Source organism: Ursus americanus, chromosome 4 (genome assembly GCF_024610735.1).
Source record: "Ursus americanus isolate L20-20 chromosome 4, mUrsAme1.1.p, whole genome shotgun sequence".
In the NCBI taxonomy this organism is placed as follows: Eukaryota; Metazoa; Chordata; class Mammalia; order Carnivora; family Ursidae; genus Ursus; species Ursus americanus.
The window spans coordinates 20,765,229-20,779,824 of NC_142130.1; the positions used below are offsets into that span (position 1 = coordinate 20,765,229).

Genomic DNA, 14,596 nt, shown 5'->3' on the forward strand with positions numbered 1-14,596 from the left:
CTTTAGTTTTTCTTTGCCTCCATCTCTATTAGCTCCTTCAAAGCTACCTTAAATTAATGAGCAATCTGAATAAAAGCATACTTGCTTGCACGTGTATTTCTGACTGATTGCCTGATACCCCCTTCTAAAAAGATTGCTGCCTCTTGGACCCTCATGTGGAGACATTTTGGAGCCACCAATGAGAAAACAGAACTGCTCTAATAGAAAGAGATGGTGCTGAAAACCTTCCCACTCAGCCTCTCATCAGCCCTAGTCCCTTCCCCCTATTTCTCCATAGAGGCTTCTTGAAATTTCTATACTACAGAATATTAGAGTTTCTCAAAGCACAGTTTGAAAGCTACTGTTAATTCCTAAGAATATTGATCTAGTGTGCTGCTGCTGTTGACAAGGTCAGTGAAATAATGAGGACCTTGAGATAGATGTAATAGAAATAAAATACTAATTATATTTGGATATTTTCCAAAATCATTAGTTTGTCAGTAATTACTATATTATACATAGTCTTGGTGGCCATGTCTCAAGAATGATGAAATATTACTGAAAGGGGCAGCTAAAATATTCAAGGGGTTGGAAAGAGAAGAGATCTGACTAATAATTATTTAGACTGGAAGCACAAAGGCAAATGTAAATGATTGGTGAACACAAATTTATTTGACAAATGTCAGTATACTTGACTTGAAACTACCTAAAACTTAGAAGCAGTAGATCAAGACGCGAGAGGAATATTTCCTACCTTACATAGCAAGTATTCACGTCATGGAAACTGTTACCCCGAAAAATTGTAAAATGAATTCAAACGTATAAAAGTATTTAAATGTATAAATGGTTTCTATTAAGAAAACCTAGGTAAAATGATTTGGAATAGAGAATCTAAGAGTAGGAAAGGAATCTTAGAGAAAATTTCATGTAACTTTTTCAATTTATGAAGAAATCTAATTCAAGGAGATCAAGTCACTTGCCCAAGGTTACACAGAAAGTGATAAAGCAGGGGCAAAGCAAAGTTCAAGATTTTCTTAATCTAGAGTCCTTTCATCTTGGTGCTTACAACATATATTTTTAATTTATGCATGCAGGAAAATGGTAAAGTTTAATCCGCAAAATTATATTATGTGATAGGTACTATTACTGTCTCCATTTTAATTGAGGAAATAAAGACTGACTCTCAGAGGATAAGTAAACTGCCCAAGGTTTACATTTCATAGCAATGCTAGATATTGAACCCTGCCTCTTCTGACTTCAAAGCCATGCCCTTAATTGCTACATTGTGCCACAGTTTCCATATACTCTTCCAGCTGGGCGACTTTGAGTAAGTTACTTAACCTCTCTGAACTTCATAGTGTTGGAAGAATAAACCCACCAAGAGATCATTTTAACATAATATGAGAAGTGCAACATTGAAATACAAAATAGCATTGGCTGCTGTAGAAATTTGGAGGAGTACAGAAAGATAAATTGTATACAGACTTGAATGTCTGTGTATAAAGTTTGGCCTTGACCACTTGGGCATCTGTTGTTGAACTATTAAAAGGAGTTGATGAAGTATTTTAGGAAGATTAATCTATGGTTGAGGGAGCACAAGAGTGGAGACCCAGAGATTTCTTGTGAGAATATGGATCCTGAAGTAGGATAGTGGCAATGGGAAACAAAAGGAAGGGACACATGTGAGATGCTGTGAAAGAAGACTCAGTGGGACTTAATAGTTATTTAGATATGGAGGGAAGAGTTGATAATGACTGTCGATTAAAGGACTTGTGGATGTTAAACTGTAGAACCTCTTTTAAGTTCAGAGTTTCTTGTATATCTCATGATTCTTAATGGATTATCTGCATATAGGTCATTTAATAAATGGCTTGTTGATTAGTTCGGGTATCACGTAAAGATATTAATTTGTCTGCCTTCATCATATTTCTGGAAGTCCTTTGACATACACAGTATAGAGTTCATTATGTGAACTGTGCAAAGCATAGTAGATACTAAAATGAAAAACAAGATAGGCACTGCCTTCAGTGATCTTACGGTCTACAGTCTAGTATTCCTTAGCTCATATCTTAGTTTTATAGATTTATTACTTCATAATGATCCAACATTTTCATCATCCATGAGTGTGAGCATTTAAGCAATCCTGTAATTCTCAGTGTGAGCAGTATCACCCTTAAGGGGGTGAAGATTGGTTCTTGGGGGTGAAAAATCTTGTACTGTTTCATATATAAAACACAGATATACATACGATACATAAGCAGATATACAATATATCTGTGGTAATGAAGCTTCATTGGAGGGGGCTTTATGAAAAAAAAAGTCTAAAAAGTCTCCTCGGTGGTGAAAGGGTGCTAATAAAAGTTTCAAAAACTAAGCTAAATTTATTGCAATTATAGTTATCAAGGGCTTTTTAAAGGGACAGATCCCTTGATTCCTTAGCCAACTAATTAAAAATTCAGACTTTTGACAATTAAGATTTTTCTGTGTATTTTGCATATAGGTATATGTTGTTGGAGGTTATGATGGACAAAACAGACTTAGCAGCGTAGAATGTTATGATTCCTTTTCAAATCGATGGACTGAAGTTGCTCCCCTTAAGGAAGCAGTGAGTTCTCCTGCCGTGACTAGCTGTGTAGGCAAATTGTTTGTGATTGGTGGAGGACCTGATGATAATACTTGTTCTGATAAGGTAAGCCCTGTTCTCTTACAGATATTACCAATGATGTATATGAGAAGAAAAATACAGAAAGCTTATCAAATAGATAGTGAGATCCCTTAGTGTGAGGAACCTTTTAAAAATTGTCTAGTACTTTATACTTTGGGGGGAAAACACTAAGTTTGAAGTTACTGAAGTGAAATCCTGATATGTCTAACAGTTTTCTGTAAAAAGCATTATCTAATCTTTTTGAAATGAAACTAATTTCAGCATTGAGATATTTTACTAAATAAATAGTTTTAAACCTTTTACTGCTATAGTCTGTAGAATCAAAAAATTATAAAAAAACACAGTGGGGAAGTGAATTAGCAGAGGGTGGGTTACAGTAACTGTACTGCTTCCGCTGGGTCATCTTCTGCATACTTTAAAAGTATTTTTTAGGAAAAAAAAGAGGAAAGGAAACCTCTGTAATGTCAACAGAGGACAACTCAAATTTGCTGCAGCTCATTGAATTCCTGGGACAAGAGAACATTTGCCTGACACCTCAGAAAATATGGTTATTCTGGAAACAATTGTCTGATGCCTAACCTGTTCAGCAGTTTTTAACTGAATTTTGTCAATCAGTTATTTATTTTTTTAAAGATTCTATTTATTTGAGAGAAAGATACTGGGAGAGCACGGGGAGGAACATAGGGAGAGGGACAAGCCCGATGCAGGGCTCCGTCTCACAACCTTGAGATCATGATCTGAGCTGAAACCAAGAGTTAGACACCTAACCGACTGAGCCACCCAGGTGCCAATCAATTATTTTTTAATTAAACTTTAATATAATGTCAAATATCACATTTTTAGAATTCAGAATTTGTGATAATTCAAAGTATACTAAATTGAAGTTTACTTGTGTTCTTTTGAAGAAAGGACTTCCTAAAATCATAAAGAAATTGTATTAAGATTGAGGCATTGTTATCCTATACGGCACAATTTTTTAAAAATCTAGTCTGTTGGGGCACTTGGGTAGCTCAGTCGGTTGAGTGTCCGACTCTTGATTTCAGGTCAGGTCATGATCTCAGGGTCGTGAAATCAGGCTCCACATTGGGTTCCAAGCTCAGCAGGGAGCCTGCTTCAGATTCTCTCTCTTCTCCCTCTGTTTCTGCCTTTCCCCCACTCATGTGCATTCTAGCCTCCTCTCTCTCTCTCTAAAATAAATAAATCTTTAAAAAAAAAATCTGGACTGTTAGTTTAGTGGAAATAAGTAAAGAAAACTTACCATGGTAGTGTAGTATCCATTCATCTTGGAAGCAGCATGTGTTTGTTACTCTGTTCTGCTTGATGGTAATACATTTGCGTTTCTTTTGAGAATTTTGTAATTCAGACATTTCCTTATCAAGCTAACCTCTCTTAATTCTGTGAATTAATGTGAATTAATTAAGGTAAAAATGGGATTTCATTTTTAATCATGTTTCTATGTATTGTTAGACTTTTTTAAGTAAATTTGCATTTTTGTTTAGAAACGTGAATAAAATATTTCTATATATTACTAGGTTCAATCTTATGATCCAGAAACCAATTCTTGGCTACTTCGTGCAGCTATTCCAATTGCCAAGAGGTGTATAACAGCTGTATCCTTAAACAACCTGATATATGTTGCTGGTGGGCTGACCAAGGCAATATACTGTTATGATCCAGTTGAAGATTACTGGATGCATGTACAGAATACATTCAGCCGACAGGTAATGACATAAAACAGTACAAAAAAATCAATCTAGGAGGGGCCAAATACATGGCCATTATAAATATACTGTAATTTCACTGTTAATACATTTCAGGTATGCTTGAATTATTTTATAATTTTTAAAACCACATAAAGCATATGATATGCCTGTTTTGAACTTGTTTCAGGGAATTGTTTTATCGAAATAACTTATTTTCTACCATCCCATGGTGAAGCAGCTGTTGCACTTGGGCTGGTAGGTTTTTTTCCCTTGACCTCTTTCAGAATCTACTCCAGTCCTTATCCCTATCTCTTATGTATTTTGAAAGAGAAGAAATGCTCCCAAACTGGTTTCTTTCCTTCTGTGGTTTTTGTTATAAAAGAAGTGGCTGGGCTCGGGTCTCCTTCATCCACGCACACTGCCTGTACCCATACTCCACCTCCACCCCCTGCCTCCCAAAAAGCCTTCTTTCAGCCTTTGATTCATGGCTCTACCCTCCCTTCAACCACCAGAGTGCTTGCTGGTTCTGATGCTGGAAATCTGGACCTGCCTGTTTACCACTCCAGAGTTATACTGTCATAGGTCATTACTAACAATCTCAGTCTCATCCATATTCTCGTATTCTTCCTATCCAGCCCTTAAATATGGGTATTCTTGAGTCTCTTTCCCCTACCTGCTTCCTAGTCTATACTCTGTTCCTGAGTGGTCACATTTATTGTCCAGTACTGATTACTTTAAATCTTTATCTTCATTAAGCCTCTCTCTTGTCTCCAGACTCAAATTTCCAACTGCCTGTTTGATATTTTTTATAGTGTCCCAAGAGTCCAAACTTAGAATTCACCTTCTTCCCTAAGCCTGCTTTTTTCTGTTTCCAAACAACTGAGTGAATGGAAAAACTGTGTCTTCCTTACTCACACTCACACTTCTGGCATCAGATATATGGATTTATTCCCACACCAGCCAGTTCTCCATCTCCAGCTGAATGTCTCACGGTTCAGTTCTGACACTCTGTGCCTGGACTTAGTGTCAGATTCCACACGTTGAGGGCTCAGTTCAAGACCGCCACTGCTTCAGATGCCAGATGCTGGTTCCAGCTTGTCCCCAGTACTTTTGACTGACTGGCTGCAAATTAACATTCCCACAGCCCCCTCCTTGGGTTCAGTAATTGGCTAGAACACCTCACAGAACTTAGGGAGATAAAGATAAACTTCTGTTTATTGGCTTATTATATAATAAAGGATATTATAAAGGATGCAGATGAAGTGGCACATAGGGTGAGGTCCAGAAGGGTCCCAAGCACAGGAGCTTCTGTCCTGGCATTGAGGCGCACCACCCTCCCAGCACATGGGGATGGTCACTAAACCAGAAGCTGTTCGCATCCTATATTTTGGGAATTTTTATGGAGGCTTTATCATGTAGTTATTAAAGTAATTTCCAGCCCCTTTCCCCTCTCCGGAGTATGGGAAGTGGGGATGAAAGTGTTACGATTCTAATTATGGCTTGATCTTTTTGGTGACCAGGCACCATCACGCCCCATCCAGGAGCCTACCAACAGTCGCCTCATTAGAACAAAAGACTTTCCTATCACTCAGGAAATTCCAAGGGATTTAGGAGCTCTGTATCAGGAACTGGGGGCAGAGACCAATACATATTTTTCTATTACTTCATACCTAGACTTAATTTCTTAGATTTTCCTCACTTTCTCCTAAATTGAATCCAGTGTATCAATTCTATCTCCTCAGAGTTTTTCCTATTCTTTTCCATTCCTGTGTTTCCTGCTTTTGTTCAAGTTCTTATCAGGTCTTCCCTAAACAAAAAACAATAATATTCTAATTAGTGTTCTTTAATGTCTTGCTTCTCTCACCCATTTAACCACTAGTTATTTTCCCATAAATCTTATTATGTCTCTCCTTTGATTGGAAACATACTGAATAAAATCCAAGTTTTCCCACTTCATTCTAGGCCTTCTGTCATCTGACCTCTGCTTGCCTTTTTAGCTTCACTTTCTGGAACTTTATCCCAATTATATTACGTGTCTGTTAAATTGCACTTGCTAAATAGATCATATGTGTTCTTGCCTTGGTTCATGATGTCCACTTAGACTCTAATGTCTTTTCTACCTTCTCTACTTGTAATTCTACTCCTCTTTCAAGGACCACTTCATAGTTAAACTAAAGTTTCCCTGTTCAGGAGTAATCTCCTTTTCTGACCTGTCATTGCACGTACACCTCAGTCATGGCAGTCATAAGATTCCTTTATGGGTATAAATATTTATTTCCACACCAGAATTCCATCTTCTTGACAATACTGGTTTTTCTAACTCATTTTCTATATGTCTTGCATTAATTGGTGCTCAGTAAATATTTGCTGAATAAGTAAACAAATGAGACAGTGCAGTAACAAGGGTCCTAATTTTAAGAGTCGTATATGCAAGATGCGTAAGAGATGTGGACTGTAAAAATAATGCATAGGGTTTGAATGTAACATCATTTTTCTAAAGTTTTTGACATTGAGGTATAGTCTCTAATTAGTAATGTATTCAAAGTAACATTGCCTCAGCTGATGAAAGGGACATATAAGACCTTCAGCTTCATGGTATAGAGGGAATATAATCTTCTGTTCCTCTTGTATCACATTTAAGTAAAAATGAATCACATTTCTTTAGCTCAGTGGCCTCTCCTGGAAAGGGCAGTCTCCAGGTCTATAGAGGTGAGGGTGTGCCCTACCATGTACGAACCCATATTATAGTCACATTCACCTGTGTGACAAGTGTTTACACTTTTTTCTAATTTTTTTAAGTAAATTCTACCCCCAAAATGGGGCTTGAACTCCTGATCCTGAAATCAAGAGTCATAGGCTGTACCAACTGAGCCAGCCAGATGCCCCAGTTTCTAAATTTTTTAATCAAAGCTAATCTTTATCGGCTTATAGTGAATATTTTAAAGTATAATGCATTTTCACCAAGAAGTACTGTTCATTCGGAACTTGGCTATATTATAGAAAATTATAACAATTTAGGAAGATAATTTCCAGCATCTAGAATAATACAGGGCATACAATGAATATGTTTCTAACTACATGACTGGGATAAAACTAAGAAAAAAACAACAGGACAAACATGGCACATTTTTTCTAATTAATGAATAATACTGACTAAAGAAATTTCAAAGAAAAAACATTTAGCTCAGAAGTATATTAAATCTATTATGACAAAGACAAATCATTGAAGTCCAAATCAAATATTCTATGTCATATCTCTTGAAGCAAACACTACTGAGATTTCTGGGATTATCTTTTCTCCTCAGTCCATTCTTAACTACCAGTACCTCTAAGTATATCTTTGTTGGGGCACTTGGGTGGCTCAGTTGGTTAAGTGTCTGCCTTCAGCTCAGGTCAGGATCGAGCCCCGCATCGGGCTTCCTGCTTAGCAGGGAACCTGCTTCTTCCCCTCCCTCTGCTGCTCCCCCTGCTTGTACTCTCTCTCCCTGTCAAATAAATAAATAAAATCTTTTAAAAAAATCTTTAAGCATATCTTTGTAAACAGTATTGATAGGTAATTTTTGAACCATTTGTAAGTGTTTGCCTACCGTTTAATGCTAATTAGTAAAAAAGGAAAAATCAACTGTAATTTCGTATTAGACAGTTATTTGTGTCAAACCTTTTTTAAATGCTTAGAATATTAAGTAGCAAAAAAGCTGAAAAAATGAGCTCTTTGTTTTGCAGACCTAATGAACCTAATGCAGCCTTTTCTCTCTCTGTCCCTTACCATTTCCATGCCTCTTGACTTTGCATAAATCCTAAAAGCCACAACTTGCTATTTTAAACATATTTTGCTTTTTAACTCTTGTCAGGAACGTCCTTTGAAAAATTGTGGAATATTTTTTTAGGTCTATGATGAACTTTTTTCAATCCCTCTTCAGTAGCCCAAGTGTTTAAAATGTCATTAAAGTTTAGAATAATAGAGGATGCCTGGGTGGCTCAGTCGATTAAGCGGCTGCCTTCAGCTCAGGTCATGATCCCAGGGTCCTGGGATCAAGCCCCACATTTGGTTCCCTGCTCGGCCTGGAGTCTGCTTATCTCTCTCCCTCTGCTCCCTCCCTCCTGCTCCCCCCCCCACCTGTTCGTACTCTCTTTCTTTCAAATAAATAAATAAAATCTTTAAAAAAGAGAGAGCAAAACTTACATACACAGCAAATCTTCAAGTAAAAATGTTTATTGTACCAATTGGTAGAACCCATCTCATTGTTAGTTATATAGAAACAGGATGATAGTAATATGCAATAACTTTCTGAATTAAAGTAATTGAAAAAGTAACGTAAATAGAAAATTTGACCTGCAGCATAACCAGATCCATGAATAGGGAGACAATTTGAGTGTAATTTCTTTCTTGGAAGAATCACTCTCATCCTTGCAAGAATATTTGTTTTTTATAGTAGTTATGTTATTGACAGAGAAGAGTAGGATTCAGCTAAGAATCCCATTGTGTGCAAAGTTAAAATATTATTTGGGGAGTTTCTATATGCCAGCCAAGGCTCCTAATCACAGTGCTTTGTTAATCTGTTTATAAGTCTTTCTCTCATTCATTCATTCAGCTTGTGGCTAATCCCACATAATGAATAATGTTCCTACTCCTTGGTCATGTAATAGCCACTGGCTGTAATAAGGGACCTCCCTGTAATAGGAGAAGCAAGCCACACTCTTCGAAAATATTTTTGTTGACTACTGTTAAGTTAAAACCCTTCTCTCAGTCTGATACCCCCACTTCACCTCCCACATCTTGGCCCCAATCATAACATATATTTTAACATTTCATTCATGCAAAATTATCTGGCACTCACTCATAGAGCAGGAGTTGGGCAAAAGGGAGCTTATTTCATGACTTCATTTTCTGTCTGTCAAAATATGTCTTATTTTACTTTTCAGTTTGTTACCAAATTCCTTACCTTCAAGAGTTAATTTTTTTTTTTTTAATGTATTTGGTTCAACAGGAAAACTGTGGTATGTCTGTGTGTAATGGTAAAATATATATCCTGGGTGGAAGACGGGAAAATGGAGAAGCCACAGACACTATTCTCTGTTATGATCCTGCAACAAGTATCATCACAGGGGTAGCTGCAATGCCCAGGCCAGTGTCCTATCACGGCTGTGTGACTATACATAGATACAATGAAAAATGCTTTAAGCTCTGAAGCCAGGATACCTCACCCAAGAAGCCACACTGATCCAAGATGAGAGGTTTTAAGAACTCCAGAGTGGGAACTTGACATATCTCCTTTGTGCCATGTACACAAAAAAGTAAAGATAATAATTGTGGTGCCTTTTCCCCTGAAATATCAATCTTTCAAACTGTAATAAAGCCTTTCCTGTAATTGGAAAAAAAATTTGTTGTTGTTGAAAGTAATAGTGGTTATTGCTTGGGTTTTGAGAGTGTACCTTTGTAAGTGTTTGTAAGAAACTCATGTGAAGTAGGAAATAATGTCTGCCTGTGTAACTTTTAGGAATTTGTGAATGGTTTCTCCATTTATATATGTTTATCTGTAAGCCTTTATATTCCTTATTTTGTCATATATGTATAGAAAATTGCATGACTTAGGCTTCGTTTAGGTTAAATCACATAATGCTTAGAATGCTTACAAAGGGGGGGAATCAGTTTAAAAAATCTTTTTCACTAAAAATATATCCAAACGGATTGATTTTATTGAAAGTTTTTTTCAGTAATTGATAAAAATGTAACGACAATAATTTGAGTATCATACAATACTGAATTATCATGACTTCTGAGAATTGCTCTCTTATATTAAACATATTTTTAGAAGAACATTGGGTAGGAGATAGAAAAGCAAGTGCCCCTAAAATGGGGATTAAAATTATAGGTTAATTCCTAAGAAAAATTATGTAAGACCGTTGAAGGAAAAATGACCCACTGTGGCTCTCAAAGTACTTATGTATCATCTCTGAATCCTCTAAGGAAGCACCTTTTCTTGAACCTGGCAAGAGAGTCGAAATCCATTTTGCAATATTATTTTTGGAAAACAGGGACAGATTTTCTCCCTAGCCCAGTAGGGTTGACTTCATTAGTATGGTGCTTTGGGTGAGGACCTCTTCCCTGGTTATCCTCCTCTCCTGTGAACAGGTAAAAATCCTGGAGTCTCCACTCTTGAGTGGCCTTTAAAGGATAAAGCGGGGACCACCTATCAGTGGGTCCATTTTTCTTTTAAAATTAGCTATTCAAAAAAACTAACAGCGGTATTTGCAGTCTTTTAAGATAAATCTTTCAGTTGGTACCCATTGTGAAAAATACTGGTCAACATTCTCAAGCTTCTCTACAACAAATTGCCTTTGTCTAGATTTTTCAACTCCAGTTTATAAGCTTACTAGTTTTCAGAGAGGAATGTAAAATTTGTTTCTAAGGCAAATGGAACGGCAAGAACTGTAACATAAGTGATTACTGTTATTCCTGGGTGAACAGATATAATTTACAACATTTTAGGGGTATTCCAGGGATGTTCTGGGTAGCCTGCTGGATTTCGACTGCCCAGGCACTATTGTTGTCTCACATCATACTTACATACTCCTTGTCACAGGAGAGATGATGCAAATGTGTGATGATAGTGCCACCAGATTTCTGTTAAAACCAAGTTAGTAATAAAAAACCTAACATAGATAAACCATTTTGTTTTCTCATCTTAGAATGATACAGAGATTTCTAATAAAGTGTACAGTTTCAACGTCCGTTTAGCTGGAATCTGAATTCTGAGGAAAACTCTAAAGATCTTATAAATGTTTAGGGAATTAAAATTTTCAGATCATAATTTGAAATGATATGTACCTTTTTCTGATAATTATCAGAGCAATTCAGGAAACAATCTTCTATCATTTTAGTTGAAAGACAGTTGTGAATACAATTGGGATACTTGTTTTAATGCTAAAGTAAACATCTACTTCTGCAATATACCTTTTGTAGATAATGGAACCTATTTAGTTCAGAGATTCTTTGCGGTAGATGAGATAATGTATGAGGAAAGTGTTTTGTAAATGCTGAGGATTATACGAATGATACTTGTTATTTTCATGTGTATTTGTAAGATCATGCCCATCCATACAGACACTTCACACACAAAAAAAAACTTTCTCAAGATCACTTGTATTGTAGTACTTTCGTCTATTGTAAAAGTATTGATTCTTTACTTGTAATTCTTTATACATTTTTTAATATCCATGTGTTTATTGTACTAAATTTGAAATGAAATCCTATAAAACAATTTGTTTAAACATAGACCTCATGCCAATATTGTTTAATTTTTTTCTACATAATTTAAAACTACATAAATTAAGTAGGCCACCAAGAATCTAGCTTGAATCCTATGAAATTAACAATTTTTGAAATTACTCAACTGATATTTTAATATCCTTTATCTTCCTTTACAGATTGTTGATAAATAATGTTGTTAGCATTGATAAAAGAATTTTAGGGTATAATTAGTATATAAAAAGGGATTCATCAACCAAATTGTGTCAGGTTATATTCATACTGTCATCACATAGTTGACAGATTTTCTTTTGATAGGAGATGCTCGTATAAGCCTTCTGGGTTAGTATGTATGTATATACATGTATAGATAGATAGTACGGTCATGTACAAACATATATACAAACACCAAGAATTTGATCAGTTTGTGATGATCAGAGAAAAGCACATAAAGTAAGAATTGGTTGACTTAATTAAATTCAAATCCAGAAGATTTTTTTTATTTGGGCATTTCTATAGTACTTTTTTACATTTGAAAGTACATGATGAGGGGCCTCTGGCTGGCTCAGTCAGTAGGGCATGCAGCTCTTGATCTCGGGATCGTGAGTTTGAGCCCCACTTTGGGTGTAGTGATTACTTAACGAAAAGTTTGAAAGTACATGATGGGTATTAGCGTAATGACTTGTATGCAGTCGGAATCTATGTAGGACATAAGGCTTCACAAGATCAGAAAACAAATTGGAGGTAGAGACGAGTTTGCTAAACCCAGCTGTGATACCTCAGTGGGAAAAGGAATTCAAGCGTATGTTTTGTAGATTAACAGGAAAGTATAGTTTTTTGTTCATTAATGTGTGTTTTCCTATCTATGAGTGAGCTATAAAGTGGTCTAATTTTTACAACAGTAGACCTTCTTCGTTTTCAGATTTAATCTTCCCACTGACTACTGCACAGGTATGAAATAGTAGCTTACTGAATCTTCAGTAAACTTTTGTTTCCCTAGATGACTGAAATATTGATATTTACTCCATTTAAACCAGGTGTTAAGAAAAAAATGATGTAAATACTCAGGGAGGGTATTAACTTGTCCTTTTTGCCTATTTGGGGTGTTTAAAGTGCCATAACTATGTAATCTTCAGTTCATGATCCTAGAGTAAATTTAATTTGGTAAAGGGGCTTCACACAGGCGGTGGTTGAACATTCATTCTTTTATATTTAGAAAGATGAAAATGTTTTGTGGACTGATACATTTTCTCTTAGTGAATACGAATTGTTTATGTATCTCTACTGTCATATACCCTTTTGAAACTCAGGAAAGACAAAGGCTCAGTTTTACTACTTTTGTCTATATGCAAACCAGGTGTGTGTGTGTGTGTTTTTTTCCTGTTGTCTGGATATGGCAATAGATTTAAAAAAAAATTGCTGTGAGAACCCATACATGAAAAGAGGGGGTTTGAATTGTTGTGTGTGCCTTTTGTGTCTTGAGATTTATATGTGGAAAAGACATCTCCAGCCTGTATTTTCAAAGAGAAGAGAGAGCTGTTTGTGGTGCCAAGTGATATGTCTCTTAAAGGTTTCCTATGGAAGCCTTTATTTTACTAAACTCAAGACACCAGTTAACCTCAACATAATTTTGGCCTTATTAGAATTTCTTGTGCATTATATTGAAAGCCAGGTTTACATCACCTCGCCCCATTATTCTTTTTGTCAAATAAATAAATCCGCCATATCAAGTAAACAGAATGGGGGCAATTTGGTTGGCCTTTAAGTAGGTTTGGCTAGGTAGGTCTACTTACTGTCACATCTAATGCTAGACATCAGAAACCACTTGAGCCAGAGTGTGAATTGATAATTCCAGAGACATTTTCAACATACTTCAGACATTTTTTTAATGTTTTTTATGAATGTGTTACATTTGTGTGATTGCCTTAGATATTAAATTTACTTAGGGCTAAAGATGATCATCATAAATAATTTTTTTAAAAACAGCAGTAGTCATAACTTATTTTATATATTGCTCCAAAGAAAACGAATTTGTTTTAAAGTTTTCAAAACAACTGCATCTGAATTTGTTTATGTGCCTTAAGTTCTCTAGTGCTCTTTCAACTTTTTTTTTTTTATTCTAAATAAAGCTTACCTTAGATGAGTTTCATATTTGTTTCCTACGGAGTAAGTAAACTCCCCTTCTTAAATTTTTTTAATAAGCACCACGTGGTTGCTTGGCAGAATGAGAATGTTAAGAAATGTTGAGTGTTTGGCGTTTATTATATTTGAGGGTTTTGTTTATTTTTGTTACCAAGGTGCTTTTTAAGATATTCAGACAAACATCTAACATTGATTAAACCTTGAAAACATCGTTTGCAGTATCTACATCTAATGTCAAAAAAGTAAATGTACTTATTTTGGTTCCATCCTTATGTACTATTTTTTTCCTTCTACAGGCTTTTTCATTTATATTTCCTGAAAAAGTTCTTACTCTTCTTTCCCCATCATCCCTCCCTCCCGGTTTCTTTACTGAAATTTTTGAGAGTTTCTGGAGCTAACTAAGACAACAATTATAGAGTTGGAAAAGAAGCATAACATGCTTTACAACTTGTACAGGCCTATGGCAGCCAAATGTCATTTGCTTTCGGTGAGAGGCTCCAAGAATCTTCATAGTGAAAAAAAAATGCTTTGTACTTTGTTCTCAATTTGGTTGTAGCACATTAATACTTAAATGTCTTGTTTATACTTTGTGCATAGTTTTTTTTAAAGTTGTATCTAATAAAATGTCCTTTAACCATTATTATTTGACTATACAGTTGTATTAAATTTTGTTTACCAAAAACTTGTTGTTTTGTTTTATTTTAAATACATCCAAATGGTTGTGCAAAAAAAAGGGGGGGATGGAGGAAAATTCATATTAATATATATGAATATTTACTGGTATGTCCATAAAGTAACTAGAAGAATAAAGAAAACATTGGTGTATATGAAGAAATGGTCGCTGAGGAACAAGTAAAA

At 35.6% G+C, this 14,596-nt stretch overlaps 1 protein-coding gene across 12 annotated transcripts in view; it reads left to right on the forward strand.

The window, feature by feature from the left end:
• The window catches only part of KLHL24 (kelch like family member 24), a 38,799-nt gene extending 24,421 nt beyond the window's left edge, over positions 1-14,378 (forward strand). For all 12 annotated transcript variants that reach the window (XM_087861445.1, XM_087861443.1, XM_087861447.1 and 9 more), the window contains 3 exons: positions 2,480-2,668; positions 4,177-4,365; positions 9,336-14,378. In XM_087861445.1, the coding sequence (XP_087717571.1) occupies positions 2,480-2,668; positions 4,177-4,365; positions 9,336-9,536 (579 nt within the window). In that variant the 3' untranslated portion in view covers positions 9,537-14,378. The remainder of the gene's footprint in view (positions 1-2,479; positions 2,669-4,176; positions 4,366-9,335) is intronic.
• Positions 14,379-14,596: the final 218 nt, after the last annotated feature.